The 21,171-nt window shown below is 44.8% G+C and overlaps 1 protein-coding gene across 1 annotated transcript; it reads right to left on the bottom strand.

Moving 5' to 3' along the window:
* Positions 1-19,046: 19,046 nt before the first annotated feature.
* On the bottom strand, positions 19,047-20,912 carry LOC139416856 (neurogenic differentiation factor 4-like). Its single transcript, XM_071165992.1, has one exon. It carries the CDS (start codon positions 20,907-20,909, stop codon positions 19,824-19,826), a length of 1,086 nt encoding a protein of 361 aa, XP_071022093.1. The 5' UTR covers positions 20,910-20,912; the 3' UTR covers positions 19,047-19,823.
* Positions 20,913-21,171: the final 259 nt, after the last annotated feature.

Raw genomic sequence — 21,171 nt, 5'->3', positions numbered from 1 at the left:
CTCTCTCCAGCTACAGTACAGTATTCTATGGAAAGGGCATTGTGTGAAATCGACCATAGATTTGTGCACGATTGAGATACTCTCAAAAACACTGTGCTCAGTGGAAGTGCAAGTTCACCCCTGTGTCGATGATTCATCCTGAAACTGGCTGTGTATTATTCCATAGGATAAGCAGATCATTTATCAAACATGAATATGGTACTAATCAATCATTTTGGGTTCAGCAAGGTGTTCAGGTCACCAAATAATGTAATATAAATTGAACATTTAACTTTCTATATGACTCGTATTTAATGTATTTTGACCAAAAGTATTTATTGGATTCTGATATAAGTTAATTTACAAAAAAATTATTTTATATGGCATGTGGAAGTAGCTTCTATGGCAGATGAAGTTGACTGCAATCCTGTCGATTGTGAGGATATGTAATGGCTCTTTATCTGCTTCTTCATTTGACCCATTGCACACAATGCAGTTACCTGCACATACCACTAGATGTCAGTATTGCTCAAGCAGCACTCATGGACCCTGTTAAATAGGAGAGAATAGTTAGGCATTTAGATGAATGCATAGATCATAGAGATCATGTATCATTAGTTTACAGTTATGGCTAATGTAACCTTAATCGGGGCTTAAACCTTCCAGTAATTAAACAAATCCAGTAATTAATTCAAGTGTGATGATGACATTGTGATCTGTTGCACAGAAGTGAGCTTATCTCTGAGAGCTCACATCAATTTCACTGTAAAGCAAATGAAATCAAATTGTATTTGTCACAACAGGTAGACGTTACAGTGAAATGCTTACTTACAAGACCTTAACCAACAATGCTTAAAGAAGTTTTAAGAAAAAAACATACAAATAAATGTTAAGTAAAACATAGATAAGTAAAAATTTAAAATAGAAAATAAAAGTAACAAATAATTAAACAGCAGCCGTAAAATAATAAGCGAGGCTATATACAGGGGGTACCGGTACAGAGTCAATGATACCCGGGGAGAGGTTATATACAGGGGGTACCGGTACAGAGTCAATGTAACCCGGGGAGAGGTTATATACAGGGGGTACCGGTACAGAGTCAATGATACCCGGGGAGAGGTTATATACAGGGGGTACCGGTACAGAGTCAATGATACCCGGGGAGAGGTTATATACAGGGGGTACCGGTACAGAGTCAATGATACCCGGGGAGAGGTTATATACAGGGGGTACCGGTACAGAGTCAATGATACCCGGGGAGAGGTTATATACAGGGGGTACCGGTACAGAGTCAATGATACCCGGGGAGAGGTTATATACAGGGGGTACCGGTACAGAGTCAATGATACCCGGGGAGAGGTTATATACAGGGGGTACCGGTACAGAGTCAATGATACCCGGGGAGAGGTTATATACAGGGGGTACCGGTACAGAGTCAATGATACCCGGGGAGAGGTTATATACAGGGGGTACCGGTACAGAGTCAATGTAACCCGGGGAGAGGTTATATACAGGGGGTACCGGTACAGAGTCAATGATACCCGGGGAGAGGTTATATACAGGGGGTACCGGTACAGAGTCAATGATACCCGGGGAGAGGTTATATACAGGGGGTACCGGTACAGAGTCAATGTAACCCTGGGAGAGGTTATATACAGGGGGTACCGGTACAGAGTCAATGATACCCGGGGAGAGGTTATATACAGGGGGTACCGGTACAGAGTCAATGATACCCGAGGAGAGGTTCAAGGAAACTATTTATCATTTAGCTATATTCAGAAATAAAACGTAGAAGTATAAATCCTCACAAAATGTGACATTGCAGTGAATGACATTTTCAAATAATATGAACAGCAAAGCACCTTCCACAACATGATCTCTAGTCTATTTAACAGTGTTAAAAATGGCCACTATTGGCTTCTTCTGTAGTTCTAAATGTACCACTATTGGCTTCTTCTGTAGTTCTAAATGTACCACTATTGGCTTCTTCTGTAGTTCTAAATGTACCACTATTGGCTTCTTCTGTAGTTCTAAATGTACCACTATTGGCTTCTTCTGTAGTTCTAAATTTACCACTATTGGGGTTTCCGCTCTAATTGACGAGGCTCTGCTAAACTAACTAGTGTTCTCCTGTATGTAAACAGTGTTGTGAATGTAGCAGATGGACAGACGGACAGATGTTATCATCAGAACGTTTACAACCTGAGCTGAACTCCCAAAATAGGCCCCATCTGTTGCTCCTGTGCCCCATCCCTCCCTCTGCCCTCCCCTCCCTTTCCTATTCTCCTCCTCCGTCACTCTCTCAATCACTCCCACCAATTTAAATTTCAGTTTAAGGGCTTTACTGGCATGGGAAACATATATCAACATTGTCAAAGCAGGTGAAGTAGATAATAAAAAGTGAAATAAACAGTAAAAGATTAACAGTAAACATTACACTCACAAAAGTTCAAAAGGAATAAATACATTTCAAATGTCATATTATTTGCAAATAGTTAAAGTACAAAAGGGAAAATAAATAAACATAAATATGGGTTGTATTTAAAATGCTAATTGTTCTTCACTGGTTGCCCTTTTCTTGTGGCAACAGGTCTTCTAATCTTGCTGTTGTGATGGCACACTGTGGTATTTCACCAAATAATTGATCAAAATTGGGTTTGTTTTCAAAAGGGAAATATGTGTGTCTAATATGGTCATACATTTGGCAGGAGGTTGGGAAGTGCAGCTCAATTGCCACCTCATTTTGTGGGCAGTGTGCACATAACCTGTCTTCTCTTGAGAGCCATGTCTGCTTACAGCGGCCTTTATCAATAGCAAGGCTATGCTCACTGAGTCTGTACATAGTCAGTAACAGTGGTCAGGTGTACTCTCTGTTTAGGGCCAAATAGCATTCTAGTTTGCTTGGTAAATTCTTTCCAATGTGTCAATCTTTTAGTTTTTTCATGACTTGGTTGGGTCTAATTGTGTTGCTGTACTGGGGCTTTGTGGGGTCTGTTTGTGTTTGTGAACAGAGCCCCAGGACCAGCTTGCTTAGGGGACTCTAGGTTCATCTCTCTGTAGGTGATGGCTTTGTTTTGGAAGGTTTGGGAATCGCTTCATTTTAGGTGATAGTAGAATTTAACAGCTCTTTTCTGGATTTTGCTCATTAGCGGGTATCGCCGTGCATTAATTGGTGTTTTACGTTGTACGCTCGTGGCCAAAGGTTTTGAGAATGACACAAATATTCATTTTCACAAAGTCCGCTTTTCTAGCCTGAGTAGTCTTGTTTCACTGCCAAAATTATTTGAGTGAGAATTAAGACAACTTTCGAGTAGTAAGACATGTATAAAAGCAACAGATACCATTAATAAGAAGTGGCTAGGAGCGTCTTATATGGTGAGTTACTGAGTGGCTAGGACAGGCAACCCCCATACTATTGTGGAGGACTTCATTCTTCCTGCTGCCGCGGATATGGCTGGGACAATGCTGGGGGGAAAGGCCCAAAAAACTATACAGACAATTCCTTCATCAAACAACACTGTTTCATGACACATCAGTAACATGACAGGAGATGTTTTGAAACAATGACTGTTTTGCATACAAGCCAGTGAATTCTATGCGTTACAGCTGGATGAGTCAACAGACGTGGCGGGCCTGGCACAGCTCCATGTATATGTCTGTTACAGCTGGATGAGTCAACAGACGTGGCAGGCCTGACACAGCTCCTGGTATATGTGTGTTACAGCTGGAGGAGTCAACAGCCTGGCACAGCTCCTGGTATATGTCCGTTACGTTGATGGGGGGTCAAATAAGGAAGACGTCCTCTTCTGCAAACCCCTGGAAACCAGCAAAACAGGGGAGGATATTTTAAAGTACTGGACAGCTTTGTGACATCAAATGGACGTTGGTTGGTATCTGTACTAATGGCGCAAAAGCCATGACAGGCGTGCAAGTAGTTGCTCCCGACAACATTTGGGTACACTGCAACATCCACCGAGAGGCTCTTACTGCCAAGGGAATGCCTGATAGCTTGAAAGATGTTTTGGACACTACAATGAGTTTTTTTAAAACATTTTGTTAAAGCAAGGCCCCTGAACTCTTGTGTATTTCTGCATTAGACAATGATATGGACAGTGACCATGTAACGCTTTTACAACATACAGAAGTGCGCTGGTTATCAAGGGGCAAATTATTGACACGTTTTTTTAAAAATTGAGAGACGAGCTTTGAGAGATTGAGAGACGAGTTTACTTTGATGACCATAATAGTCACTTGTCTGACTGCTTGCATGATGACGAGTTTCTCACACGACTGGCCTATCTGGGTGATGTTTTTCTCGCCTGAATGATCTGAATCCAGGATTACCGGGACTCTCCGGGACTATATTCAGTGTTCGGGACAAAATTGAGGCTATGATTAAGAACTTGGAGCTCTTCTCTGTCTGCATTAACAAGGACAACACACAGGTCTTTCCATCATTGTATGATTTTTTTGTGTCCAAATGAACTCAAGCTTACCGACAATGTCAAATGTGATATAGCGAAGCACCTGAGTGAGCTGGGTGCACAATTACGCAGGTACTTCCCGAAACGGATGACACAAACAACCCTATTCATTATCCCTTTCATGCCCTGCCTCCAGTCCACTTACCGATATATGAACAAGAGAGCCTCATCAAAATTGCAACAAGCTGTTCTGTGAAAATTGAATTTAATCAGAAGCCACTGACAGATTTCTGGATAGGGCTGTGTGCAGAGTATCCTGCCTTGGCAAATTGCGCTGTTAAGACACTGATGCCCTTTGCAACTACGTACCTATATGATTCTCGACCCTCACAAGCATGAAAACTGAATACAGGCACAGACTGTGTGTGGAAAATTATTTAAGACTGAGACTCTCTCCAAGACAACTTAACATTGCAGAGTTACAGTATGTGCATCCTTTCAAGCACACCCTTCCCATTAACCTGTGGTGAGTTATTCACCTTTTTTGATTAACAAATAAGGTTTATATGTAAGATGGCTAAATAAAGAGCAAAATTATTGATTATTATTATATTATTATTTGTGCCCTGGTCCTATGAGAGCTCTTTGTCACTTTCCACGAGCCGGGTTGTGACAAAAACTCATTCTTATGTTTAATAAATGTATTGTATAGTATGTGTGTGGCAGGCTTATAATGATGGCAAAAAACAACATTTGAGAGTACGCTGACCCTGGTGCTAGAGGGGGTACACAGCTGGAGGTTGATTGTTTGAAGGGGTACGGGACTATAAACGTTTGGGAACCACTGCTCTAGGGTAATGGTGTCTAGATGGAATTTGTTTTTGTGGTCCTGGCAACCGGACCTTTTTTAGAACACCATTATTTTGGTCTTGCTGAGATTTACCATCAGGGCCCAGGTCTGACAGAATCTGTGCAGAAGATCTAGGTGCTGCTGAAAGCTCTCCTTGGTTGGGGACAGTAGCACCAGATCATCAGCAAACAGTAGACATTTGACTTCAGATTCTAGTAGGGTGAGGACGGGTGCTGCAGACTGTTCTGGTGCCCTCACCAATTCGTTGATATACATGTTGAAGAGGATGGGGCTTAAGCTGCATCCCTGTCTCACCCCACGGCCCTGCGGGAAGAAATATTAGTGTTTTATGCCAATTTTAACTGGACACTTTTTGTTTGTGCACATGGATTTAATAATGTTGTATGTTTTTCCCCCCTTTCCATCAATTTATAGAGCAGACCCTCATGCCAAATTGAATCCAAAGCTTTTTTGAAATCAACAAAGCATGAGAAGACTTTGCCTTTGTTTTGGTTTGTTTGTCAACTAGGGTTTGCAGGGTGAATACGTCGTCTGTTGTACTGTAATTTGGTAAAATGCCAATTCTAAATTTTCTCAGTACATTGTTTTCACTGAGGAAATGTATGAGTCTGCTGTTAATGACAACGTAGAGGATTTTCCCAAGGTTGCTGTTGACGCATATCCCATTGTAGTTACTGGGGTAAAATTTGTCTCCACTTTTGTGGATTGGGGTGATCAGTCCTTGGTTCCAAACATTGGGGAAGATGCCATAGCTAAGAATGATAGTTCTGAGAGTTTAATGTATAGCCGATTTGCATTTGTGGTCTGTATATTTTATCACTTCATTAAGGATTCCATCAACACCACAAACCTTTTTTGGGTTGGAGGGTTTGTATTTTGTCCTGTAGTTCATTCAATGTAATTGGAGAATCCAGTGGGTTCTGGTAGTCTTTAATAATTGATTGTAAGATTTTGTTTTTGTTCATGTATATGTTTTTGTTGTTTATTCTTTGTTATAGGGCCCAAAACATTGGAGAAGTGGTTTACCAATACATCTCCATATTGGATAGATAACTCTTCCCTCACAAAGTCCTACTCTACCCTCTCCCAGCACTTCTCCTCCTCTCCTTTCCTCCTCCTTCCCCTCTTCTTCATCAATCACCATGGGTTCCCTGATGCACTGCTCCCATACAGCTCTGGTTATGCTTACAAAACACTACAAATGAATCACCTATGTTCAGAGTACAACTAAACTCACCCATTGAATGTTCTCTCAAACTAACTTGACCTATTCCTTTTAAGTCTGAGTAAAGTGGAGCAGATAAAGGACTTCAAGCTCACCCAGCCTTTTGGAATTCTTATCAGCGACCAACATTGATTGGCCAGAAAATCAACCGCGTATGTAACAAGAAAGCTCAAAGGACACAGTGGCCTTGACCCTGGAGGACAGTTCAATGACCCCCATGACCTCTCTGCTCCGAAAAAGGACTAGACAAGACAGCACTCCCTTCGCAAAGCCGACACAAGCAGACCAAGAGAACACTTGGCTTAGCCTACGCTACGTGACTCCTTGCATAATATCTGAAAAGAGAGAAAACTCCCTTTGAGCCCCCCCCTCTCCGGGCCCTCCTGCCTTGCCTTCTTTTTGTGCCCTGGCTCCAAAGAGACCCCCATCTGTCGCTCCACTCGCCCCATTGTGGGAGCGTCAAAGCTGGGCAACTTCCCCAAAGCAGTGGGCGTGAGGAGGGGGGCCAGGCCAGGGTAAACAGAACAGCACCTAGAACCCATTAGAATCTCTTTAACTCTGACACCCTAGTAATTCTCACAGAGCTCTGGGAGGGGAAGGACCCCACCCCCTTATTCCAGATCACAATATCACCTTTTATATCCACTCACATACGTATTAAGTCCACCAATCTGCTCTTTTTCTACCCCCCCATACCAGCTCTTTCTTGACGTTTCTTTTGGCATCTAGCGCTAGCCCATTCCCCCCCCCCCCCCCCCACCCACCCTCACTAGCCGTACTGAAATACTCCCGTGTCATTGTACTGTACTTGAAGAGGTGAACATGGTTGATTATGTACAGGAAGAATTGTCTAGTGGTTGACTCTTGTTCAGGAACCAAAAGTGTTGTTGGGGTTGTTTGGTGATGTAATAGCTTGTGTATAGTGAGTAAGTAGAGTTTATTGGTATCAAGCCCAGTTCATGACATACTAATTAATTCTGACTCTATGGAGTTTAGGCTATTACTTTGGCAGATCTCACTCTCCATCTATTTAATTTAAATTTTCCTCCCCTTTACACCTTACCTCTCCTCCCCATGCCAACCTTCTCCTCTCCTCTCCCTCACACCTCCTCCTTTCTTCCCCCTCACACCTCCTCCTCTCCTCCCAATGCCAGCCTCCTCCTCTCCTCTCCTCCCCCTCATACCTCCTCCTCTCCTCCCAAAGCCAACCTCCTTGCCTCCCCCTCACACCTCCTTCTCTCCTCCCCATGCCAACCTCCTCCTCTCCTCTCCCTCACATCTCCTCCTCCCCCTCACACCTCCTCCTCTCCTATCCTTCACACCTCCTCATCTCCTCCCCCTCCTCCTCTTCTCCCACCTCCTCTCCTCCTCTCACACCTTCTCCCCCTCACACCTCCTCCTCTTCTCCCCATGCCAACCTCCTCCTCTCCTCCACACACCAACCTCCTCCTCCCCCTCACACCTCCTCCTCCCGCTCACGCCTCTTCCTCTTCCCCTATCACCTCCTCCTCTCCTCCCCTCTCACCTCCTCCTCACCTCCCCCTCACACCTCCTCCTCTCCTCCCCCTCATACCTCCTCATCCTCCCTCACACCTCCTGTTGCTATAGGCCACCAAGTGCTAATAGTCAGTATCTAAATAATTTGTGTGAAATGCTTAATAGTGTATGTGATGTAAAGAGAGAGGTCTACTTTCTTGGGGACCTGAATATTGACTGGTTTTCATCAAGCTGTCAATCAAGAGGAAGCTTCTTAGGTTATTAATTCATCCACCAGGATGTTCACAAACACTACAGGGACAAGATCATCCACATGTATTGATCATATTTTTACTAATACTGTAGAACTGTCACGCCCTGGTCGAAGTATTTTGTGTTTCTTCATTTATTTGGTCAGGCCAGGGTGTGACATGGGTTTATTGTGGTGTGTTTTGTCTTGGGGTTTTGTGGGGTGTTGGGTGTGTGGCTTAGTGGGGTTATCTAGCAAAGTCTATGGCTGTCTGGAGTGGTTCTCAATCAGAGGCAGGTGTGTATCGTTGTCTCTGATTGGGAACCATATTTAGGCAGCCATATTCTTTGAGTGTTTCGTGGGTGATTGTCCTTAGTATCTTGATGTCCTTATTCTGTGTTAGTTTACACTAGTATAGGCTGTTTCGGTTTTCGTTACGTTTATTGTTTTGTAGTGTTTGTATTTAGATTCGTGTTTCGTTTGTTGAATAAACATGGATCGCAATCTACATGCTGCAGTTTGGTCCGACTCTCCTTCACCACAAGAGAACCGTTACAAGAACTTTGTTCTAAAGCTGTATCTGTACCCATTGGATGCAGTGATCACATTACAGTGGTTATATCCAGGAAAGCCAAAGTTACAAAAGCTGGGCTTAAAATAGTGTATAAGAGATCATACAAAAGATTTAGCTGTGAGTCTTATGTGGATGTGGTTGAAAATATTTGTTGGTCTGAGGTGATTAATAAGGAGCATCCAGACGCTGCACTTGATTAATTTATTTAATTGCTTCTTCCAATTATTGATAAACATACACCTGTTAAGAAACTGACTGTTAGAACTGTGAAGGGTCCATGGATTGATGAGGAACTAAAACTGTGTGGTTGAAAGAGATGGTGTCACATTCTTAGTTCCTTTGTTTTGTCTTTTGTTTTAGTATGGTCAGGGCGTGAGTTGGGTGGGTTGTCTATGTTCGTTTTTCTATGATTTTCTATTTCTGTGTTTGGCCTGGTATGGTTCTCAATCAGAGGCAGCTGTCAATTGTTGTCTGTGATTGAGAACCATATTTAGGTAGTCTGTTTTTGATTGTGTTTTGTGGGTGGTTGTTTTCAGTCTTTGTGTGTCTACACCAGACAGAACTGTTTCGGTTGTTTCTTTGTTGTTTTGTTATTCAGTGTTCAGTTTACTTTATTAAAAAGATGAACACGTACCACGCTGCACATTGGTCCTCACCTTATTCCACCGACGACGCCCCTTACAGAATGTGCAAAAGGAGTGGCTAATAAGTCTGACTGCACATCTGACTGGCTGATTTACTGCAAATTGAGAAATTATGTGACTAAACACAACAAAAAGAAGAAAAAACTGTATTATGGTCAATGATATAATGATGGGAAAAAACTTTTGTGTGCTTATGGGCAGAAAGACAAATTCAACTCCATCTTTAATCAAATCAAATGGCTTATTCATCACAAAACCATTTGATGTTGCCAATTTGTCCTCAGGCCTGGAGAGAAGCCAAAGTCATCCCGCTACCCAAAATTGGTAAAGCAGCCTATGCTGGTTCTAATAGCAGACCTATCAGTTGCTGCCAGGTAATAGCAAACTGTTGGAAAATATTGTGTTTGACCAAATACAATGCTATTTCTCTGTAAACAAATGAACAACACTTTCAACAAGCGAGAGAGAAGAGAAGGGCACTCAACATGTGACTGACACTGACACAAATGACAAATTATTGGTTGAAATAAATAGAAGATTGTGGGAGCTGTACTGTTAGATTTCAGTGCAGCCTTTGATTTTACTGACCATAACCTGTTGTTGAGAAAACATGTGTTATGACAAGAGGTCGACCGATTAATCAGAATGGCCGATTAATTAGGGCCGATTTCAAGTTTTCATAACAATCGGTAATCGGTCCTTTTGGATGCCGATTTTGCAGTTTTTTTTTAAATATATTTTTTTACACCTTTATTTAATCTTTATTTAATAACTAGGCAAGTCAGTTAAGAACACATTCTTAGTTTCAATGACGGCCTAGTAACAGTGAGTTAACTGCCTTGTTCAGGGGCAGAACGACAGATTTTTACCTTGTCAGCTCAGGGATTCAATCTTGCAACCTTACGGTTAACTAGTCCAACGCTCTAACCACCTGCCTCACGAGGAGCCTGCCTGTTACGCGAATGCAGTAAGAAGCCAAGGTAAGTTGCTAGCTAGCATTAAACTTAATCAATCATAATCACTAGTTATAACTACACATGGTTGATGATATTACTAGTTGATCTAGCGTTCCCTGGATTGCATATAATGCAGTGCGCATTCGCGAAAAAGGACTGTCGTTGCTCCAACGTGTACCTAACCATAAACACCAATGCCTTTCTTAAAATCAATACACAGAAGTATATATTTTTTAACCTGCATATTTAGCTAAAAGAAATCCAGGTTAGCAGGCAATATTAACCAGGTGAAATTGTGTCACTTCTCTTCCGTTCATTGCACGTAGAGTCAGGGTATATGCAACAGTTTGGGCCACCTGGCTCATTGCGAACTAATTTGCCAGAATTCTATGTAATTATGACATAACATTGAAGGTTGTGCAATGTAACAGTAATATTTAGACTTAGGGATGCCACCCGTTATATAAAATACGGAACGGTTCCGTATTTCACTGAAAGAATAAACGTCTTGTTTTCGAGATGATAGTTTCCGGATTCGACCATATTAATGACCCAAGGCTCGCATTTCTGTGTGTTATTATGTTATAATTAAGTCTATGATTTGATAGAGCAGTCTGACTGAGCGATGGTAGGCACCAGCGGGCTCATAAGCATTTATTCAAACAGCACTTTTGTGCGTTTTGTCAGCAGCTCTACTGTTTATGACTTCTAGCCTATCAACTCCCGAGATTAGGCTGGTGTAACGATGTGATGTGAAATGGCTAGCTAGGTAGCGGGGTGCTCGCTAATAGTGTTTCAAATGTCACTCGCTCTGAGACTTGGAGTAGTTGTTCGCCTTGCTCTGCATGGGTAACGCTGCTTCGAGGGTGGCTGTTGTCGTTGTGTTCCTGGTTCGAGCCCAGGTAGGAGCGAGGAGAGGTACGGAAGCTATAGTGTTACACTGGCAATACTAAAGTGCCTATAAGAACATCCAATAGTCAAAGGTATATGAAATACAAATGGTATAGAGAGAAATAGTCCTATAATTCCTTGCACTTTTACTTTCTTCTCCAACACTTTGTTTTTGCATTATTTAAACCAAATTGAACATGTTTCATTATTTATTTGAGGCTAAATTGATTTTATTGATGTATTATATTAAGTTAAAATAAGTGTTCATTCAGTGTTGTTGTCATTATTACAAATACATTTAAAAATCGGCCAATTAATCGGTATCGTCTTTTTTGTCCACGAAAAATCATAATCGGTCGACCTCTAGTTATGACTTTTCAATCTCTGCCATATCGTGGATTCAGAGCTATCTATGTAATAGAACTCAGGCAGTTTTTGTTAAAGCAATATTCTTTAATGTCAAACGTGTGGTGTACAGCAGGGCAGCGATCTAGGCCCTCTACTATTTTCTATTTTTACCAATCACCTGCCACTGGCATTAAACAAAGCATTCAACCATATACGCATTAGCAACCACAGCTAATGAAGTCAAGGAAACCCTTAACAAAGAGTTGCAGTCAGTTTTGGAATAGGGGCCAGCAATGAACTGGTCCTGAACAGCTCTAAAATGAAAAACATTGTATTTGGCCCTAAATTCTATACCCCAGTGTAATCTAGTAATGAATGGTGTGGCTGATGAACAAATTGAGGATACTAAATTACTTGGTGTTACCTTAGACTGTAAACTGTCATGGTCAAAACATATAGATTCAATGGTTGTAAAGATGGGTAGAGGTCTGTCCATAATAAAGAGATGCTCTGCTTTTTTGACACCACACTCCACAGAGCAAGTCCTGCAGGCTCTAGTTTTATCTAATTTTTATTATTGTCCAGTGATGTGGTCAAGTCCTGCAGGCTCTAGTTTTATCTCATCTTTATTATTGTCCAGTGATGTGGTCAAGTCCTGCAGGCTCTAGTTTTATCTCATCTTTATTATTGTCCAGTGATGTGGTCAAGTCCGGCAGGCTCTAGTTTTATCTCATCTTTATTATTGTCCAGTGATGTGGTCAAGTCCGGCAGGCTCTAGTTTTATCTCATCTTTATTATTGTCCAGTGATGTGGTCAAGTCCGGCAGGCTCTAGTTTTATCTCATCTTTATTATTGTCCAGTGATGTGGTCAAGTCCGGCAGGCTCTAGTTTTATCTCATCTTTATTATTGTCCAGTGATGTGGTCAAGTCCTGCAGGCTCTAGTTTTATCTCATCTTTATTATTGTCCAGTGATGTGGTCAAGTCCTGCAGGCTCTAGTTTTATCTCATCTTTATTATTGTCCAGTGATGTGGTCAAGTCCTGCAGGCTCTAGTTTTATCTCATCTTTATTATTGTCCAGTGATGTGGTCAAGTCCTGCAGGCTCTAGTTTTATCTCATCTTTATTATTGTCCAGTGATGTGGTCAAGTCCTGCAGGCTCTAGTTTTATCTCATCTTTATTATTGTCCAGTGATGTGGTCAAGTCCTGCAGGCTCTAGTTTTATCTCATCTTTATTATTGTCCAGTGATGTGGTCAAGTCCTGCAGGCTCTAGTTTTATCTCATCTTTATTATTGTCCAGTCATATGGTCAAGTGCTGCAAAGAAAGACCTAGTTAAGCAGCAGCTGGTCCAGAACAGAGCGGCACATCTTGCTCTTTATTGTAATCAGAGGGCTAATATTAATACTATGCAGGCCAGTCTCTCTTGGCTAAGAGTTTAATTAAGAATGACTGCATCACTCCTTCTTTTTATAAGAAACAATAATTTGTTTGAAATTCCAAATTGTTTGCATAGTCTACTTACACACAGCACTGACACACACACTTACCCCACCAGACATGCCACCAGGGGTCTTTTCACAGTCCCCAGGTCCATATGAAATTATAGGAATAGTACAGCATTATACAGAACCATGAGTGCTCTCTTACATAACGCAAATGAACAGCAAACTTGCTTTCAATAAACAAATAACATAAACACCTCACGGCACAACGCCCCTCATAGATGCACACACACTACATGTTAATGTTTTTAAATGTATGTAAATTGAAAAGTATTTTGTCTTATGTGTTGGACCCCAGTAAGACTAGCTGTCACCATTGGCATCTGCTAATGAGGATCCTAATACATCTCAATCTTTAAAAAACTCCCCCCTAAGACCTCCACCTCGCCTCCCCCACATATCCTCCTCTTCTCCCCGCCCACACCTCCCCCTCCTTTCCCCCACACCTCCTCCTCTTCTCCCCCCCACACCTCCTCCTTCTCTCCCACTCACACCTCCTCCTCTCCTCCACCTAATACCTCCAACTCGCCTCCCCCACACCTCCTCTTCTCCCCCTCACACCTCCTCCTCTTCTTCCCCTCACACCTCCTCCTCTCCTCCACCTAATACCTCCAACTCGCCTGCCCCACAAATCCTCCTCGTCTCCCCCCACACCTTCCCCTCCTCTCCCCCCACACCTCCTCCTCTTCTCCCACTCACACCTCCTCCTCTCCTCTACCTAATACCTCCAACTCGCCTCCCCCACAACTCCCCCACATCTCCTCTTCTCCCCCTCACACCACCTCCTCTCCTCCCCTCACACCACCTCTTCTCCTCATCCTAATATCTCCAACTTGCCTCCCCCACATCTCCTCCTCTTCTCCCCCTCACACCTCCTCCTCTCCTCCCCCTAATACCTCCACGTCCCCTCCCCTTCACACCTCCTCCTCTCCTCACCCTCACACCTCCACCTCACTCCCTCTCATACCTCCTCTCCTCACCCCCTCACACCTCCACCCCCCACACCTCCACCTCTTCTCCCCACACCTCCTACTCCCCCTCACACCTCCTCCTCTCCTCCCCCCTCAGACCTCCACATCTCCTCCCCCCACACCCCCTTCTACCTCACACCTCCTCCCCATGCCAACCTCCTCCTGCCTCCACTGTTCCTTTATTGTTTGCCTCTTTATTTCCCCTCTTTCTTCCTCCCTCCATCTATCCCTCTTTCTTTCTCTCCCCAGATGCTCCTTTTGGTCCCAGCCATCTCAGTTTCAGGACCCGCTCCACCTCTTCCACCGCTGCATTCCTTTCTCTTGCCTCTCCTCCCCTCCTCTTTCCCCTTCTCGTCTTTCTCTCTCCTCCCCTCCTCTTTCCCCCTCTTTCCCCTTCTCATCTTTCTCTCTCCTCCCCTCCTCTTTCCCTATCTCCCCTCCTCCTCTTTTCCCCTCTTTCTCCTTCTCATCTTTCTCTCTCCTCCCCTCCTCTTTCCCTATCTCCCCTCCTCCTCTTTCCCCCTTTTTCCCCTTCTCATATTTCTCTCTCCTCCCCTCCTCTTTCCCTATCTCCCCTCCTCCTCTTTTCCCCTTCTCATCTTTCTCTCTCCTCCACCCCTTCTTTATCCTTTCTTCTCCCTGCCTTATATGTGACGCTGTAACCCAAGAGGCAAGGAGAGAAAGAGGCGAGAATGAGGAGGATGGAGGGAGTGGAGGAGGGAGGATCACAGTGTTATCCCCAGCTTAAAGGCAGGCTATGGGATTAACCCCAGTGCAGACACTGATTAAAGCCATCCAGCAGCTCCCATGGACCCATTAGTAACATCTTAATCACATATCCCTCCATCCATCCCTCCATCCATTCCTCCCTCCATCCATCCCTCCATCTAGCTGGCCCCTATGGATCAGGACCTTTCATTTTAGTGGGAGAAGCTGTTGTTTGACCAGTGGATTAGTGATGATGTGCTGAGAGACAAAAGAAGAGAGAGGGTGACACTGCACTTTGCTGTTCCCTTCATCACCCAGCCACTCTTTGCTGTTCCCTTCATCATCCAGTCACTCTTTGCTGTTCCCAGCATCATCCAGTCACTCTTTGCTGTTCCCTTCATCATACAGTCACTCTTTGCTGTTCCCTTCATCACCTAGTCACTCTTTGCTGTTCCCTTCATCATCTAGCCACTCTTTGCTGTTCCCTTCATCACCCAGTCACTCTTTGCTGTTCCCTTCATCATCCAGCCACTCTTTGCTGTTCCCTTCATCACCCAGTCACTCTTTGCTGTTCCCAGCATCATCCAGTCACCCTTTGCTGTTCCCTTCATCATCCAGACACTATTTGCAGTTCCCAGCATCATCCAGTCACTCTTTACTGTTCCCAGCATCATCCAGCCAATCTTTGCTGTTTCCAGCATCATCCAGTCACTCTTTGCTGTTCCCTTCATCATCCAGTCACTCTTTGCTGTTTCCTTCATCACCCAGTCACTCTTTGCTGTTCCCTTCATCATCCAGCCACTCTTTGCTGTTTCCTTCATCATCCAGTCACTCTTTGCTGTTCCCTTCATTATCCAGCCACTCTTTGCTGTTCCCTTCATCACCCAGCCACTCTTTGCTGTTCCCTTCATCACCCAGCCACTCTTTGCTGTTCCCTTCATCACCCAGCCACTCTTTGCTGTTCCCTTCATCATCCAGTCACTCTTTGCTGTTCCCTTCATCACCCAGCCACTCTTTGCTGTTCCCTTCATCATCCAGTCACTCTTTGCTGTTCCCTTCATCACCCAGCCACTCTTTGCTGTTCCCTTCATCACCCAGCCACTCTTTGCTGTTCCCTTCATCATCCAGTCACTCTTTGCTGTTCCCTTCATCACCCAGCCACTCTTTGCTGTTCCCAGCATCACCCAGCCACTCTTTGCTGTTCCCTTCATCACCCAGCCACTCTTTGCTGTTCCCTTCATCATCCAGTCACTCTTTGCTGTTCCCTTCATCACCCAGCCACTCTTTGCTGTTCCCAGCATCACCCAGCCACTCTTTGCTGTTCCCAGCATCACCCAGCCACTCTTTGCTGTTCCCTTCATCACCCAGCCACTCTTTGCTGTTCCCTTCATCACCCAGCCACTCTTTGCTGTTCCCAGCATCACCCAATTCGTTTTTTGCTCTCCCTTTCTTTATTGGTCTCCCTACTCACCTCTGACCTGTAACACTTTTTATATTTTATAACATTTAATAATGTTTTGGATGTTGCTGTTTGATATTTCATAATGCTTAAGTCCATCTTCATCCCTACCGATTCACATTTGTTCAAGGATAATCCACAAGCCCTTCTGCCAGCACTTTACAAACACAAAATAGTCATATAGAAATGACACAAAGCAACAGTAGCAGTAAACCAGACAGCAACTCTTCCAGCACATTGTTCCTGGCCAAACTTCCGTCCGTCCGTCTGTACGGAGATATGTGACGTTCCTATGCCCAGGCTGAAAGCAGAGAAGAGAGGAGGAAGGGAAACACTTGTGAATAGATAGAGCAAGGACCTCATTCACCTCTACTCTGTCACACTTCTTTTCCTCTCTCTATCTTCCCCTCTCTCTCTTTCTCCCTCTCCTTCCCTCTCTCCAATTTGGCACCAGCTGTCAGTCAACCCCCCGTAGTTCTCCCAGCTCTCCGTCAACCCCCCCGTAGTTCTCCCAGCTGTCCGTCAACCCCCCGTAGTTCTCCCAGCTGTCCGTCAACCCCCCCGTAGTTCTCCCAGCTGTCCGTCAATCCCCCCCCCGTAGTTCTCCCAGCTGTCCGTCAATCCCCCCCCGTAGTTCTCCCAGCTGTCCGTCAACCCCCCCGTAGTTCTCCCAGCTGTCCGTCAACCCCCGTAGTTCTCCCAACTGTCCGTTACCCCCCGTAGTTCTCCCAGCTGTCCGTCAACCCCCCGTAGTTCTCCCAGCTGTCCGTCAACCGCCGTAGTTCCCCCAGCTGTCCGTCAACCCCCCCCGTAGTTCTCCCAGCTGTCCGTCAATCCCCCCGTAGTTCTCCCAGCTGTCCGTCAACCCCCGTAGAACTCTCCCAGCTGTCCGTCAACCCCCCGTAGTTCTCCCAGCTGTCTTTCCTCTCGGAACGAGAATAAAGGTCAGGTGTCAAGAGAAAGAACAGGTTGTACTTACAATGGACTAGTGGTGCCCACTAAAAATATCACTTAATTTACTTCCCTCCCTTTTTTCTCGTACCGCTGGGACTGGATTACTGGAAAAGACACACACCTAAGGAGAGGTGGATGATCAGGCACTAAGGAGAGGTGGATGAGTAGGCGCTAGGGGAGTAGGAGGTGCTAAGGAGAGGGAGGAAGCGCTAAGTAGAGGTGGATGAGCAGGTGTTACGTAGAGGTGGATGAGTAAGCACTAAGGAGGGGGAGGAGGAGGCGCTAAGGAGAGAGAGGAGACGCTAAGGAGAAGTGGATATACAGGCGCTAAGGAGAGGAAGGAGGAGGCGCTAAGGAGAAGTGGATATACAGGCGCTAAGGAGAGGAAGGAGGGCTAGTGCTATTGGAGAGCAGTCACAGAGGCACCTTCCTCTTTATTTTCCTAAAGGACCACAATGGTAAACACACTCACACTCTCTCTCAGCATTACGCCTTTTAAGTTGAGCTTCAGTTGACTTTTTTAAATGTTGTATTTAAGTTTTACCACCATATTACCCATTAGTTCTAGGAGTGGTTAATAAGTTGTTTATTTGTAATATGTTCTGTTTAAGATGTTTACTAAACTTGGTGTTGGTCCAATTGTTTTGGCATGAGATGTATAGGACAATGTGTCATGGGGAGAAAGAGAGAAAGAAAGGCTTCCATGACACCGTCACTTGTTCCCCAGGCCTGTTTTCCCATGGCCCAGTGGCACGCTGCGCCCCTTCCTGACCTGGAAGAAGCAAGGAAACCCTGTAGCACAGCCCAGGAATGACATCACACACATCAACATTAACCACATAACCCTGTTATTAAAATAAGTGTTTGTCTTTTAGGTTATCAGCTGAATGTAAATGGTAGTAATGTCAATTATCTGTAATTTTACCGTAAGCCAAAACAGTCCCTTTTCAGGTAGCCCTGGGATCCATAACAGTCCCTTTTCAGGTAGCCCTGGGATCCATAACTGTCCCTTTTCAGGTAGCCCTGGGATCCATAACAGTCCCTTTTCAGGTAGCCCTGCGATCCATAACAGTCCCTTTTCAGGTAGCCCTGGGATCCATAACAGTCCCTTTTCAGGTAGCCCTGGGATCCATAACAGTCCCTTTTCAGGTAGCCCTGGGATCCATAACAGTCCCTTTTCAGGTAGCCCTGGGATCCATAACAGTCCTTTTTTAGGTAGCCCTGGGATCCATAACAGTCCCTTTTCAGGTAGCCCTGGGATCCATAACAGTCCCTTTTCAGGTAGCCCTGGGATCCATAACAGTCCCTTTTCAGGTAGCCCTGCGATCCATAACAGTCCCTTTTCAGGTATCCCTGGGATCCATAACAGATGCCCCTATTTGTATATTTTATTATGGGATTGTTAAACCAACAGAGGAACAAAGACATATTCTGTCCTAATATGGGACCTTGACTGTTTTTTAAAGTCCACTGGTGATATACCTATCCATATCTAATGGCACTATGGAGTAAATGATGTGCGGCTGAAACTGATATACTGTATCTGGTAGACTGTATCTGACCCGTCCTAATTTCCCTTAGGTGAAAATACTTCAAACCATGGCACAATGTGTTGCAACAGAAATAGTATATAATACGAATATTTATTCAATTAAGTGCGAAACAGCAAAATATTTACAAAAATAGTATGACAAAGTAGCGATCGACACCAAAACTGAGAAATACTTGAAAGATACTTCAAATAAATAATTGTAATACTTCATCAGTAAAGCTGCCAGTGACTGACAATGCACTGCACGAAGAAGACAGCAAAACAGAAAACAGTGCTGAGAAAATGCAAAAAGGAACAGACAATAGTTATAAAAAATAAATATTAAATACAGATATAAATTAAATTAATTTCTGTTCATACAGCTAATAGGATACTGGCTACAGTATTGGCCTAAGGGCAGAAGTTATAGTAAATGAGGGTAGAACAACATTGTGTCACTTCCTCCTCATCGTCAGGCACACTGAGGACTTTCTACCCAAGTACCCCTAGGTTTTAAGGGGTCTACACAGTCTTGCTCTCTACCTAGTTCTACGTACATTTATTTCGCAGGATTTTTGGAATGCGTGACGCAAACGGACCTCAGTAGGCTCTGTTTGCGTAGACTGTGTAGAGCCATTTAGTGGAGATGCCTGGTCATGGATATCTGAGACAGTGTGCAGTCAGTGCATATACCTGGATATCTGATTTGGTAAACAATAACAAGTATTATAGCTACATAGCCTGTAATAGGAACTGGGGGAGGACTTATCCAGACAGAAATAGAAACAATAAACAATGAGAATAAATGAATAATACTATTAAGGGTGTATCTTTATCTTTTCAGTAGTTCTTTATGATCAGGTAGGTTGTTGAGTCTCTCTCTGAGCATTCTACAGTCTCCCAGAGTAAGATAGCAGACCGTGTAAATGTCATATCATTGTCTCTCTACACAGTAATTCATAGAGTCACGGGCCTATACGTATGGGCAGCAGGATTGCAGGACCAGAGGCAGGGCTCTGTACAGATCTCTCCCCTGGCCACGCAGCTTCACTTTCCCCTTCACTCACTGTAGATGGTGCCCATCTGTGAGGCGATCATGTGTGGTGGAGGGAAGGAGTCGAAGGCCTGGATGTCTAGGGGCAGTTCGTAGCGTGAGGCCTGGAAGAGGTAGGCTTGAGGCCCTGGCAGCCCGCCCAGAGAGGTGGGGGGGTAATGGGGAAGGGACGAAAGGTAGTGGGAGGGGTAGTTCCTCTCAGCCTCGTGGGGGGAGGGCTCTTGCTTCAGGGTGAAGTTGCTGCTGATGCTGAGGGGAGGAGTGAGGGGCCCGTCGTAAGGGGGGGTGCCATTGCTACTACAATCTTTAGGGGAGGGGTGCTGCTCGTAGGGCACTCCCTTGAAGCTTTTCATGTGGAGTAGGTGGGAGGCCTCCAGTGAACCGTAGGGAGGGCTAGGCAGGCCCGTAGAGGGGTAGTGACCACTCAGTGGTTGATGACCACAAGGCTGGCCCCCTAGACCACCCCCGACTCCCAGAGCGCCACAGGGCTTCTCATCCAGCTTGTTGATCATCAAGGGGGCTGAAGGCCCCAGCTGGAGACACCCAGCCACCAGGTTGCTAGTGGGCTGGGACAGGCCTTTACACAGCATCTCTATGAAGCCGTGGCTCTCTGGGGACTGACCGCTCTCCAGCACCTCAGACAGGGCCCATATGTAGTTGTGGGCCAGCCGCAGGGTCTCGATCTTGGACAGTTTCTGGGTCTTGGAGTAGCAGGGCATGACCTTGCGTAACACTTCTAGCGCATCGTTTAGCCCGTGCATGCGGGAGCGTTCGCGGGCATTGGCTTTGCTGCGTCTCGCCTTGAACCTCTCCTGTCTGGCTCTGGTCATCTTCTTCTTCTTGGGGCCCCTCCGTTTTGGAGCCTCGTTCTCTCCGTCCATTCCAGCCTCCTCATCACCATCATTATAAATGTCTTCCTCCTCCTGATCCTCAATGCCTTCGCTGCCATGCCCAATGCTTCCGAGGCCCTCAGGGCCCAGACTATAGCGGCCCCCCATCTCTAGACCTCCCTCTCCATCCTGGGAGCTCATGTCCTCCTCTAGCCAGCCCAGGGAACTGACCAGCTCAGACACCTCTCCACGTTTAGACATTGTGATCTGAAGAAATAAAAAAACACATATTTGATCAAGCACATTGTTTCCTGTTTGCCATAGAAATCAGGACAGAGCTGAAATGAGCAGACATTTTGAGATGGATAATTAGGGATGGCACCACCATCCCTAATGTAGTAGGCTAAGTATTATTGAAATGAGTCGACCTATTTACTGTTCCCATTATATTGGTTGCCTAGACATGAGATAATCCTTTCAGACCTGCTGTGTGGACAGCGCAAACAAGCCCAATAAGCTTATT

This window comes from Oncorhynchus clarkii, chromosome 9, assembly GCF_045791955.1.
Source record: "Oncorhynchus clarkii lewisi isolate Uvic-CL-2024 chromosome 9, UVic_Ocla_1.0, whole genome shotgun sequence".
Classification (NCBI taxonomy): domain Eukaryota; kingdom Metazoa; phylum Chordata; class Actinopteri; order Salmoniformes; family Salmonidae; genus Oncorhynchus; species Oncorhynchus clarkii.
Note: the sequence above shows the minus strand (reverse complement) of the source record. Positions and strands in the feature narration are given on the sequence as shown.